Genomic DNA, 13,941 nt, shown 5'->3' with positions numbered 1-13,941 from the left:
ATGAGCTTCCGCAGACCAGAGTGGGTCATTGTCACGACCGACGCCAGTCTGGTGGGCTGGGGCGCGGTCTGGGAACCCCTGAAAGCTCAGGGTCTTTGGTCTCGGGAAGAATCTCTTCTCCCGATAAATATTCTGGAACTAAGAGCGATATTCAATGCTCTCAAGGCTTGGCCTCAGCTAGCAAAGGCCAAATTCATACGGTTTCAATCAGACAACATGACGACTGTTGCGTATATCAACCATCAGGGGGGAACAAGGAGTTCCCTGGCGATGGAAGAAGTGACCAAAATAATTCAATGGGCGGAGACTCACTCCTGCCACTTGTCTGCAATCCACATCCCAGGAGTGGAAAATTGGGAAGCGGATTTTCTGAGTCGTCAGACATTGCATCCGGGGGAGTGGGAACTCCATCCGGAAATCTTTGCCCAAATAATTCAATTGTGGGGCATTCCAGACATGGATCTAAAGGCGTCTCGTCAGAACTTCAAGGTTCCTTGCTACGGGTCCAGATCCAGGGATCCCAAGGCGACTCTAGTGGATGCACTAGTAGCACCTTGGAGCTTCAACCTAGCTTATGTGTTCCCACCGTTTCCTCTCATTCCCAGGCTGGTAGCCAGGATCAAACAGGAGAGGGTATCGGTGATCTTGATAGCTCCTGCGTGGCCACGCAGGACTTGGTATGCAGATCTGGTGAATATGTCATCGGCTCCACCATGGAAGCTACCTTTGAGACAGGACCTTCTTGTTCAAGGTCCGTTCGAACATCCGAATCTGGCCTCACTCCAACTGACTGCTTGGAGATTGAACGCTTGATTTTATCAAAGCGAGGGTTCTCAGATTCTGTCATTGATACTCTTGTTCAGGCCAGAAAGCCTGTAACTAGAAAAATCTACCATAAAATATGGAAAAAATATATCTGTTGGTGTGAATCTAAAGGATTCCCATGGAACAAGATAAAAATTCCTAAGATTCTATCCTTTCTTCAAGAAGGTTTGGAGAAAGGATTATCTGCAAGTTCTTTGAAGGGACAGATTTCTGCTTTATCTGTTTTACTTCACAAAAAGCTGGCGGCTGTGCCAGATGTTCAAGCTTTTGTTCAGGCTCTGGTTAGAATCAAGCCTGTTTACAAACCTTTGACTCCTCCTTGGAGTCTCAATTTAGTTCTTTCAGTTCTTCAGGGGGTTCCGTTTGAACCCCTACATTCCGTTGATATCAAGTTATTATCTTGGAAAGTTTTGTTTTTGGTTGCAATTTCTTCTGCTAGAAGAGTTTCAGAGTTATCTGCTCTGCAGTGTTCTCCTCCTTATCTGGTGTTCCATGCAGATAAGGTGGTTTTGCGTACTAAACCTGGTTTTCTTCCGAAAGTTGTTTCTAACAAAAATATTAACCAGGAGATAGTCGTGCCTTCTTTGTGTCCGAATCCAGTTTCAAAGAAGGAACGTTTGTTGCACAATTTGGATGTAGTTCGTGCTCTAAAATTCTATTTAGAGGCTACAAAGGATTTCAGACAAACATCTTCCTTGTTTGTTGTTTATTCTGGTAAAAGGAGAGGTCAAAAAGCAACTTCTACCTCTCTCTCTTTTTGGCTTAAAAGCATCATCAGATTGGCTTATGAGACTGCCGGACGGCAGCCTCCTGAAAGAATCACAGCTCATTCCACTAGGGCCGTGGCTTCCACATGGGCCTTCAAGAACGAGGCTTCTGTTGATCAGATATGTAAGGCAGCGACTTGGTCTTCACTGCACACTTTTACCAAATTTTACAAATTTGATACTTTTGCTTCTTCTGAGGCTATTTTTGGGAGAAAGGTTTTGCAAGCCGTGGTGCCTTCCATCTAGGTGACCTGATTTGCTCCCTCCCATCATCCGTGTCCTAAAGCTTTGGTATTGGTTCCCACAAGTAAGGATGACGCCGTGGACCGGACACACCTATGTTGGAGAAAACAGAATTTATGTTTACCTGATAAATTACTTTCTCCAACGGTGTGTCCGGTCCACGGCCCGCCCTGGTTTTTTAATCAGGTCTGATGATTTATTTTCTCTAACTACAGTCACCACGGTATCATATGATTTCTCCTATGCAAATATTCCTCCTTTACGTCGGTCGAATGACTGGGGAAGGCGGAGCCTAGGAGGGATCATGTGACCAGCTTTGCTGGGCTCTTTGCCATTTCCTGTTGGGGAAGAGAATATCCCACAAGTAAGGATGACGCCGTGGACCGGACACACCGTTGGAGAAAGTAATTTATCAGGTAAACATAAATTCTGTTTTTCACAAATTTTTTCACAAACTTTAGGTTTCTCACTGAAATTATTTACAAACAGCTTGTGCAATTATTGCACAAATGGTTTTAAATGCTTCTCTGGGATCCCCTTTGTTCAGAAATAGCAGACATATATGGCTTTTACGTTGCTTTTTGGTAATTAGAAGGCCGCTAAATGCCACTGCGCACCACACGTGTATTATGCGCAGCAGTGAAGGGGTTAATTAGGGAGCATGTAGGGAGCTTGTAGGGTTAATTTTAGCTTTAGTGTAGTAAACAACCCCAAGTTTTGATCTAGGCCCATTTTGGTATATTTCATGCCACCATTTCACCACCAAATGCGATCAAATTAAAAAAACCTTTAAATATTTCACAATTTTAGGTTTCTCACTGAAATTATTTACAAACAGCTTGTGCAATTATTGCACAAATTGTTGTAAATGCTTCTCTGGGATCCCCTTTGTTCAGAAATAGCAGACATATATGGCTTTTACGTTGCTTTTTGGTAATTAGGCCGCTAAATGCCACTGCGCACCACACGTGTATTATGCGCAGCAGTGAAGGGGTTAATTAGGGAGCATGTAGGGAGCTTGTAGGGTTAATTTTAGCTTTAGTGTAGTAAACAACCCCAAGTATTGATCTAGGCCCATTTTGGTATATTTCATGCCACCATTTCACCACCAAATGCGATCAAATTAAAAAATTTTTTAAATATTTCACAATTTTAGGTTTCTCACTGAAATTATTTACAAACAGCTTGTGCAATTATGGCACAAATTGTTGTAAATGCTTCTCTGGGATCCCCTTTGTTCAGAAATAGCAGACATATATGGCTTTGGCGTTGCTTTTTGGTAGTTAGAAGGTCGCTAAATGCCGCTGCGCATCACACGTATATTATGTCTAGCAGTGAAGGAGTTAATTAGGTAGCTTGTAGGGAGCTTGCAGGGTTAATTTTAGCTTTAGTGTAGAGATCAGCCTCCCACCTGACACATCCCACCCCCTGATCCCTCCCAAACAGCTCACTTCCCTCCCCCACCCCACATTTGTCCCCGCCATCTTAAGTAAATCTGCCAGTACTAAAATAAAAGTTTTAGGTTTTTTAAAAAAAAATAATTCTTCTGCTGTGTAGGACCCCCCTTAGCCCCCAACCTCCCTCATCCCCCCTCAAACAGCTCTTTAACCCCCCCCCCCCTCTGCCTTTATTGGGCACCATATTGGTTACTGGCAGCTGTCTGCCAGTACCCAGTTTGAAAAATAATAATGTATTTTTTTTTATTTTTTTTTTTAAATATTTTATTTATTTCTGTAGTGTAGCTGCCCCCCCCTCAACATCCAACCCCCCACCCTCTCCCTGATGCCTTGATTTCAAAATCCCACCCTCCCCAGTCCTCTCTCCCACCCTCCAGATCTACAGCATATTGATGCTGTTTTGATAGACATCACGTGCACGACTCTCGTGCACGCACCCGCACTAGATCCCTCCCCCCTCCTCCACCAATAACTGCCCACCCGCCTCCCTGGATGAGCTCCCACCCACCAACCATAACGGCCATCGGTAGCCGATGCAGAGAGGGCCACAGAGTGGCTCTCTCTGCATTGGATGGCTAAAAACAGTTATTGCAGGATGCCTCAATATTGAGGCATCACTGCAATAACATGAAAGCAGCTGGAAGCTATCAGGATCGCTTCCACTGCTTTCAAAGACCAACGACGTATGGGGTACGTCCTTGGTCATTAACTGCATTTTTTTGCAGGACGTACCCCATACGTTGTTGGTCACTAAGGGGTTAAAATTCTATCTTCATGCAACCCAAGTAGTTTTAGACAATCTTCTTCCTTGTATGTTTTGTACTCTTGTAAGCACAAGGGTCAGAAGGCCACTGTGACTACTTTCCTTTTGGCTGTGAAGTGTCATTAATTTGGCTTATGAGGAAGCTGGTTAGAAGCCTCCTGAGAGGATTACGGTTCATTCTACCCACACAGTGTCCTCTTCTTGGGCTTTTAAGAATGAAGCTTCTATGGAGCAAATCTGTAAGGCGGCTACCTGGTCCTCTTTGCATACCTTTTCAAAGTTTTACAAGTTTTGTGTTTGCCTCAGCTGAGGCCTCATTTGGGAAAAAGTGCTTCAAGCGGTGGTGCCTTTAGATTAGGTTTGCCTGCCTTATTTGCCATCCCTGTTCATTCTGTGTCCTCTCTATTGGATTCCCAACATTAATGAGCGATTCGTGGACTCTCCCTGCTATTGCTTACATGATAAATTATTTTCTTTCCTGGCATGGAGAGTCCATGATACTACTATAAGATGGCGCAAAGAACTTGCTGATTCCCCACTATAGTTTAACTTCGTAGTGTTATCTATAGATACTTCTAAAGTTTTTTTAAAAAAAACAGTATCTGTTGATGTAGACAACTGTTTGAAAACTCTTAAGTGCAAGAAGACTTTTCTGTATAAGCTTGCTGTATTCCACAAATTATTGTAAATGTTGATATAACTAAAATAGGTGATTTAATCCAACCTTTTAAATTTGATTGTACCTTCAAGAAGTATATAGTACGCAAACTGATTCTAAATAACAATTTATTAATACTATGTAGTTCCAATTTCAGTTTATAACACACAATATAATTTAAAACTCTAAAAAATACTAAAGAATGACACCGGTGTCTTATTAAATCTCAATACAAATATCAATGCATATTTATGTTCTTGAAGGTACAATCACATTTAAAAGGTTGCATAAAATCACCTATTTTAGTTATATTAACATTCACAATAATTTGTGTAATACAGCAAGCTTATACAGAAAGGTCTTCTTGCACTTAATAAAGAGGTTTTAAACAGTTGTCTACCTCAACAGATACTGTTTTTAAAAAACTTTTAGTATCTATAGATAACACCACAAAGTTGAAATATAGTGGGGAATCAGAACAGTTCTTTGCGCCACCTTATAGTGGTATTAAGGCCTTTTTAAACCTTTTGGGAATGTTTTTATTAAAGGTGTGCATAATTCCCAAAACTGACAAGGACAGATAATAACCTACTTTATATGGAGAAGTCCATGAAACAGCCCCCCCCCCCCCCCCCCCATCTTCTAGCACCTCTATACTAGTGTTTCTCCTACTTTTCCTTATTCCCTTGACTGAATTACTGGGGGGGGGGGGGGTATCGTAAGTGGGAGGGATACTTGAGCTTTGGCTGGGGTGTTTTTGCCTCCTCCTGGTGGCCAGGTCTTAAATTTCCAACAGTAATGAATGAATTTGTGGACTCTCCATGCCAGGAAAGAAAATAATTTCAGGTAAGCATAAAATTAGTTTCTTTAACTGTGCTGATTAAAATTTGTTTCCTCGTCCCCTTTTCAGTTACTATTTGTGGTAAAGCTGTATATAAAGACAGATTCATAATCATTGAAATGTTGTTGTTTTTTCTCAATTAGCTTCATTTAGTCCTTTAAAAAGCAGAGAACTTTTTTTTCTTTCTGACCCTTTCCTGCATTTGCCTTTTACTGTCTTACATCGTCCCTTTTGAACATGTTCTAGTGTTATGCTTGAGTATATCTGTGAGCTGTAGCCTCTGCATATCCTTGTGTGATTATAATAACCCTTCTGATATTTCAGGTTAGCCACTTTTCAAAGTATGGATTGCAGGATTCCGACGAAGAGGATGAACAGTTGTCGAGTGTGGAGACAAAGAAGCTGAAACCTGCTCCTGTCCCACCACCGGCTCCTCTACCCATACAGGCAGCCCTCAACGGAAAGCTCACACCTCCACCCAAGGTAGAAAGGACGTGCGGATCCAGCTGAAAACTACACATTGCTCATCTTGTGCTGCTGCTAAACTGCTCTGAAGACGCCTTTAGGGAAGATGTTCCCGGCATTGGGAAGACTAAGTTAGGGTTTAGTGTAAATTGCAACAGGGTTGGCAAATAAAAGCAGTGTGTCGGTGTCTCCACTGTAATGTTCATTTGTAGGCGGCTATTAGTGTTCTTAAACCTCAGAAAAGAATGCGCTGCAGTAACAGCCATATGCTGTATGGTCACTTGGCATCTGTCCCTGTATATTACACGCACATCCTTCAGGGTTTTCAGTTAGCATATCAGTATTTTGATACTGAATAACTGTTTTGAGGGTCTGAGCAAATTCTGATTTATTCTTGTTTTAACTAGCTCTAAAACCTAAATACCAACTTGGAGCCATATGTCTGTGCCACTTTATCCTGTTCTTTATTAAGTCACAGGCTTATAAAATGTTTTTGCAGGGTAAATATTGAGACCATATGGCTGTTCTAACTATGTATCACTGGATAATAAAATGTTGCTGCATCTGCAGTATTACATGACCTGTCTGATTACGCCCTTACCGAACATATGGCACTTGTTGTATTTTTCTACTTTAGTCTTAAAATAAGTGCAGCTTAAACCAAATAAGAGAAAAAAAGGAAAGTGCGTGAACATTTCTTTTCAACACATAGACATTTTTCACATTCTGTTAAAGGGACAGCGTACACTCATTTTCATATAACTGCATGTAGTAGACACTACTATAAAGAATAAGATGCACAGATACTGATATGAAAATCCAGTATAAAACTTTTTAAACACTTACTTAGAAGCTCTCAGTTTGGCTCTGTTGAAAAGGTAGCTGTAAAGCCCACTGCAAGTGGCAAATAAGACACTCCCCCCCTCCCCCTTCTTTTGCATATGAAAAGACCCTTTACACAAACAGGAGCAAGCTGGAGAAGGTAGCTGACGGTATTCAAATAAAACTTTGGGGCTTGGTTAGGAGTCTGAAAATCAGAGCAATGTTTATTAAAAATAAGCAAAATTATACGTTTAAAAACCAAACCAAAAAACCTTTATGAGCTTTATAAATCATTTACAAAACATTTATGCAAAGAAAAAATGTGTATAATGTCCCTTTAAGGAGCTGTATATGCTTTACCCATCGGTACAGAAGGTCTTTTGTATGCCGTCTTTTTTTTTTTTTTTTTTTTTTTTTTTTTGCCACCTAAAAGATTTGGCAGAGTGAGAGTGACGGCAGTGTGTAGCTGCATTTAACTGATTTACTTTTATACACCATTGTCTAGGTATGTCCCTTGTTAAGCTTTCTATGGGCTAAATTTATTAAGCGTCATTCACAGCATTTCAGCATTGCACAAGAATCCTCATAGTAAAACGTGTTTTGCAGTGCATTGCAACACTGCAAGTGGCAATTTAGGCGGAGCAGGCATAGTAAATCCATCCCTATGTATATTCTATTGACAGGAGTAAAACTACTCATTGCCCTATTTTATCTGCCTTGATATAATTCTATGGTAGGGAGGTTCTGTGTCATGGTGTGTGGCCCTATTGGTGCTGAATGTCATAAGAATGGGTGTATAAATGTTTTAATGCACTTTATTTTGTTGCTGATCTGTGAGTTTAATACAATGTGCATCTGCATAAGAGATACAATGTGCATAAAAGGGACTGTAAACACCTTGAGTATTTTTAAGTAAAATATGTATCTGTAATGAATCTTCCATTTACTTTTGTTTTGTCCCCTTTTTATGTAATTTAGCTCTTATAATTCTCAGAACTTTATACTGACCATTTGCGTGTTGGCAGCTCAGATTGGCTGCTCCAAACAAGGCAAAAAGTGGTTGGAGTTTTGTTAAACGATTGCAGTGAAAAGAATGTTAGAATGGTTAGGCTTGGCTCATACAGCAGCACAACATAAATGTCTTGTAATTACAGTTTGTCTCTTAAGGACAAGTAAATAATGTATTTAGGGACTCTCTAGCACCACAATAATTGGCGTTTAAAAAGCTTAGAAGTGATTTCACAAATTGGCACAGAAACCTTGTCAGAGTGTAATTAGTGTAAACCCACCTTTCAATCAAGCATGTGCCTAGAGTCACGCAGCAGTCAGGCTGCATACACTCCTGGGAGTGGTATTATTTACGCTTCCCCAGAGATGAGATTACAAAAGACTTGTTTTCAATCCCTTTCCAAGAATAATTTGCAATTTACTTTATCTTCACATTAGTTTTGTTCTTTTGGCATTCTTTGTTCAAAAGCTAAACCTAGGTCGGCTCATATGATTTGTAAGGCCTTGAAGGCTGCCTCTTATCTCAATGCATTTTGACAGGTTTTCAGTTAGACAGTGCTAGTTCATTTGTGACATATAGATAACATGCTCATTCCGTGGAGTTATTTGAGTCAGCACTGATTGGCTAAAATGCATTTCTGTCAAAAGAACTGAAATAAGGGGGCTGTCTGCAGAGGTTCAGATACAAGGTAATCACAGAGGTAAAAAGTATATTAATATAACTGTTATGCAAAACTAGGGAATGGGTAATAAAGGGATTATCTATCTTTTTAAACAATAAAAATTCTTGAGTAGACTGTCCCTGTTTAATGTGTTTTTATATGAATGGTACAATTTAACCTGTGACCTGGTCAAATGTGATCTTCCCTTGTGAGCTTTAAAACGTATGCTCTGGGTGGATGAAAATTCTAAAGATCTTAAAAGCACCTTTACTGGTAGTTTATTTAGCTTATAGCTTCTATGTTGCTTTAAGAACATCTGTATAAAGTTAGTACAGTTCATCCTGACGCTAAATGTAGTTTGCACTTCAGTTTGCTCTCACTTAAAAAAGTTCTAAAAAATTGTCGATTCATTTATAAACAGTGTAGTGATTTTTGTTTTAGATGTGTTCCCAATGATGCATTTTACCTGTTGTAGTGTATTAAATTGTTCACAAATTTCTTTATCTTTTTATTTTGTCACTTTGTAATAGCTGCTTTTGCTGTTGTATCTCCCACCTGTGTTGAAATTTTTCATATTTAGGTACTATTTTTAGAAAAGATATGTAAATGAGAACATTTAAAAACCAATATACTACCATTGAGGGTTGTACAGAGGTTCTGAAATGTTATTTTTCCTTTTCTTTCCTAAGATATGGTGAGTCCACGGCTTAAATAATAACTGTTGGGAATATCACTCCTGGCCAGCAGAAAGAGGCAATGAGTACAACAGTTAAACTGCTAAGTATCACTCCCTTACCCACAACCCCCAGTCATTCTCTTTGCCTTCGGTGCATGGAGGAGGTGAAGTTTAGGTGTCTGAAAATTGATTTAATCTACAAGCAAGTTTTGGGGTATAGCTGTATTCCATGTCATTCTTTGCAGTCGGGTAGTGGTGGCTTTAAAGCAGTTAGAAACTTGTAAAGAGGTACTTACTGCGTTTTCCTAACAATTGCTGCCCTAGTTTAGAAAGCCAGAGTTGGCTACTCTGTTCTTTCTTTTTCAAAAGTCTCTGTGAGGAACTGTGTCCTCTCATACCTTGTAACTGTCTACATGCTGGACATCGGAGCAGGTAAGTGCTTTTTCTTCCATTTGGGGAGATCATGCACTTAATTTAAGACACTGCTTTTTTATTAGTACATAGATAATTCTGTTGTATGGGTTACACTGTGGTAAGATGCAATTACTGTAGTATGTGAGACTAAAATTTAAACTCTTAAAAAGAAAGGGTAAAATGTTTTTTAGGCTTAATTTTCTGACTTTTACCTCATAAAACAATACAAGTTTAAACTGAAAGTAAGCCTAAATTTCTCTTGTTAAGTGTATCCAGTCCACGGATCATCCATTACTTGTGGGATATTCTCCTTCCCAACAGGAAGTTGCAAGAGGATCACCCACAGCAGAGCTGCTATATAGCTCCTCCCCTCACTGCCATATCCAGTCATTCTCTTGCAACTCTCAACAAAGATGGACGTAGTAAGAGGAGAGTGGTGTATTATAGTTAGTTTTTTTTAACTTCAATCAAAAGTTTATTATTTTTAAATGGTACCGGAGTGTACTGTTTCATCTCAGGCAGCATTAGAAGAAGAATCTGCCTGTGATTTCTATGATCTTAGCAGAAGTAACTAAGATCCATTGCTGTTCTCACATATTCTGAGGAGTGAGGTAACTTCAGAGAGGGAATGGCGTGCAGGTTTTCCTGCAATAAGGTATATGCAGTTAATATTTTTCTAGGGATGGAATTTGCTAGAAAATGCTGCTGATACCGGATTAATGTAAGTAAAGCCTTAAATGCAGTGATAGCGACTGGTATAAGGCTTATTAATAGAGATACATACTCTTATAAAAGTGTAATATAAAACGTTTGCTGGCATGTTTAATCGTTTTTATATGTTTGGTGACAAAACTTATTGGGGCCTAGTTTTTTTCCACATGGCTGGTTTGATTTTTGCCTAGCAACAGTTCCTGAGGCTTTCCACTGTTGCAATATGAGTGGGAAGGGCTTATTTTAGTGTTTTTCTGTGCAGCTAAAAATACTGACAGACATTCAGCTTCTTCCTGCATGATCCAGGACATCTCTGAAGGGCTCAAAAGGCTTCAAAGTCGTGTTTGAGGAGGGTAACAATCACAGTAGACTGTGGCAGTTGTTGTGACTGTTTAAAAAAAAACGTTTTTGTAATTTATTATTCTGTTTTTGTTATTAAGAGGTTAATCATCCATTTGCAAGTGGGTGCAATGCTCTGCTGACTTGTTACATACACTGTAAAAATTGTTAGTGTAACTGCCTTTTTTCACTGTTTCAAATTTTGTCAAAATTTGTTTCTCTTAAAGGCAAAGTAACGTTTTTTCTCCTGTTAAGTGTGGTCAGTCCACGGGTCATCATTACTTCTGGGATATTAACTCCTCCCCAACAGGAAGTGCAAGAGGATTCACCCAGCAGAGCTGCTACATAGCTCCTCCCCTCTACGTCACCTCCAGTCATTCTCTTGCACCCAACGAATAGATAGGATGTGTGAGAGGACTGTGGTGATTATACTTAGTTTTCATACCTTCAATCAAAAGTTTGTTATTTTATAATAGCACCGGAGTGTGTTATTCCTTCTCTGGTAGAATTTGAAGAAGAATCTACCTGAGTTTTTTCTATGATTTTAGCCGGCGTAGTTAAGATCATATTGCTGTTTCTCGGCCATCTGAGGAGAGGTAAACTTCAGATCAGGGGACAGCGGGCAGATTAATCTGCAAAGAGGTATGTAGCAGCTTATTATTTTCTGACAATGGAATTGATGAGAAAATTCTGCCATACCGATATAATGTAAACTCAGCCTTAAATGCAGTAGCAGCAACTGGTATCAGGCTGTCATGTATGTATATTTTACACTTCAGTATTCTGGGGAATGGCACTTAACTGGAATTATACTGTATGCATAAGACTTTAGCCTAATTTGCAGGGACTAGCAACAGGCTTTTTAATAACACTTAATTTATTTAATGTTAAATGTTTTTTGCTGGCATGTAAAATCATTTAATTTTCTGAGGTACTGGGTGAAAAAATGTTTTGGGCACTAATTTTTTCCACTTGGCAGTCGTTTTATTTAATTTATGACAGTTTACTGATCTCTCTCACTGTTGTGTGTGAGGGGGAGGGGCCTTTTTTGGCGCTTTTGCTACGCATCAAAAAATTCAGTCAGAAGTTTGTTTTCCCTGCATGATCCGGTTCATCTCTACAGAACTCAGGGGTCTTCAAAAAGTTGACTGTGATAAAAAACGTTTATTTCTGTATTTTTTTCTGCTATCAGGGTTAGTTATCCTTTGCTAATGGGAGCAATCCTTTGCTAAAATTGTGTTTTTACAAAGATTTGATGCTATAACTTTTCAGTTTATTAATTTTCAACTGTCATAAGTTTTTCTGTGCTTCTTATAGGCACAGTACGTTTTCATATTATAGTAAATTACTTGAAAAGTATTTCCAAGTTGCTAGTTTATTTGCTAGTGTGTTAAACATGTCTGATTCAGAGGAAGATATCTGTGCTATATGTGCTAAAGCCAAAGTGGAGCCCAATAGAAATTTATGTACTAACTGTATTGATGCTACTTTAAATAAAAGTCAATCTGTACAAATTGAACATATTTCACCAAACAACGAGGGGAGAGTTATGCCGACTAACTCGCCTCACGTGTCAGTACCTGCATCTCCCGCTCGGGAGGTGCGTGATATTGTAGCGCCGAGTACATCTGGGCGGCCATTACAAATCACATTACAGGATATGGCTACTGTTATGACTGAAGTTTTGGCTAAATTACCAGAACTAAGAGGTAAGCGTGATCACTCTGGGGTGAGAACAGAGTGCGCTGATAATATTAGGGCCATGTCAGACACTGCGTCACAATTTGCAGAACATGAGGACGGAGAGCTTCATTCTGCGGGTGACGGTTCTGATCCAAACAAACTGGATTCAGACATTTCAAATTTTAAATTTAAGCTGGAAAACCTCCGTGTATTACTAGGGGAGGTGTTAGCGGCTCTGAATGATTGTAACACTGTTGCAGTACCAGAGAAAATGTGTAGGTTGGATAAATATTTTGCGGTACCGTCGAGTACTGACGTTTTTCCTATACCTAAGAGACTTACTGAAATTGTTACTAAGGAGTGGGATAGACCCGGTGTGCCGTTCTCACCCCCTCCGATATTCAGAAAGATGTTTCCAATAGACGCCACCACAAGGGACTTATGGCAAACGGTCCCTAAGGTGGAGGGAGCAGTTTCTACTTTAGCTAAGCGTACCACTATCCTGGTGGAGGATAGCTGTGCCTTTTCAGATCCAATGGATAAAAAGTTAGAGGGTTACCTTAAGAAAATGTTTGTTCAACAAGGTTTTATATTGCAACCTCTTGCATGCATTGCGCCTGTCACGGCTGCAGCAGCATTTTGGTTTGAGTCTCTGGAAGAGACACTTGAATCAGCTCCATTAGATGAGATTACACACAAGCTTAAAGCCCTTAAGTTAGCTAACTCATTTATTTCGGATGCCGTAGTACATTTAACTAAACTTACGGCTAAGAATTCCGGATTCGCCATTCAGGCGCGCAGAGCACTGTGGCTAAAATCCTGGTCAGCTGACGTTACTTCTAAATCTAAATTGCTTAATATACCTTTCAAAGGGCAGACCTTATTCGGGCCCGGGTTGAAAGAAATTATCACTGACATTACAGGAGGTAAAGGCCATGCCCTGCCTCAAGACAGAGCCAAACCTAAGGCTAGACAGTCTAATTTTCGTTCCTTTCGTAATTTCAAAGCAGGAGCAGCATCAACTTCCTCTGCACCAAAACAGGAAGGAGCTGTTGCTCGCTACAGACAAGGCTGGAGACCTAACCAGTCCTGGAACAAGGGCAAGCAGGCCAGGAAACCTGCTGCTGCCCCTAAGACAGCATGAATTGAGGGCCCCCGATCCGGGAACGGATCTAATGGGGGGCAGACTTTCTCTCTTCGCCCAGGCTTGGGCAAGAGATGTCCAGGATCCCTGGGCGTTAGAGATCATATCTCAGGGATACCTTCTGGACTTCAAATCCTCTCCTCCAAGAGGGAGATTTCATCTGTCAAGGTTGTCAACAAACCAAATAAAGTAAGAGGCGTTTCTACGCTGCGTACAAGATCTTTTATTAATGGGAGTGATCCATCCGGTTCCGCGGTCGGAACAAGGACAAGGGTTTTACTCAAATCTGTTTGTGGTTCCCAAAAAAGAGGGAACTTTCAGGCCAATCTTGGATTTAAAGATCCTAAACAAATTCCTAAGAGTTCCATCGTTCAAAATGGAAACTATTCGGACAATTTTACCCATGATCCAAAAGGGTCAGTACATGACCACAGTGGATTTAAAGGATGCTTACCTTCACATA

The 13,941-nt window shown here is 40.1% G+C and overlaps 1 protein-coding gene across 1 annotated transcript in view; it reads left to right on the top strand.

Annotated features, from left to right (window-relative positions):
- NUP98 (nucleoporin 98 and 96 precursor) overlaps window positions 1–13,941 on the top strand; it is a 655,099-nt gene that overhangs the window by 544,214 nt on the left and 96,944 nt on the right. Inside the window, 1 exon segment of the mRNA XM_053705662.1 lies at window positions 5,879–6,037. Coding sequence (XP_053561637.1) covers window positions 5,879–6,037 — 159 coding nt within the window.

The sequence above is a fragment of the Bombina bombina genome, chromosome 3 (genome assembly GCF_027579735.1).
Source record: "Bombina bombina isolate aBomBom1 chromosome 3, aBomBom1.pri, whole genome shotgun sequence".
Classification (NCBI taxonomy): domain Eukaryota; kingdom Metazoa; phylum Chordata; class Amphibia; order Anura; family Bombinatoridae; genus Bombina; species Bombina bombina.
This window is presented reverse-complemented; position numbering and strand designations above follow the sequence as displayed.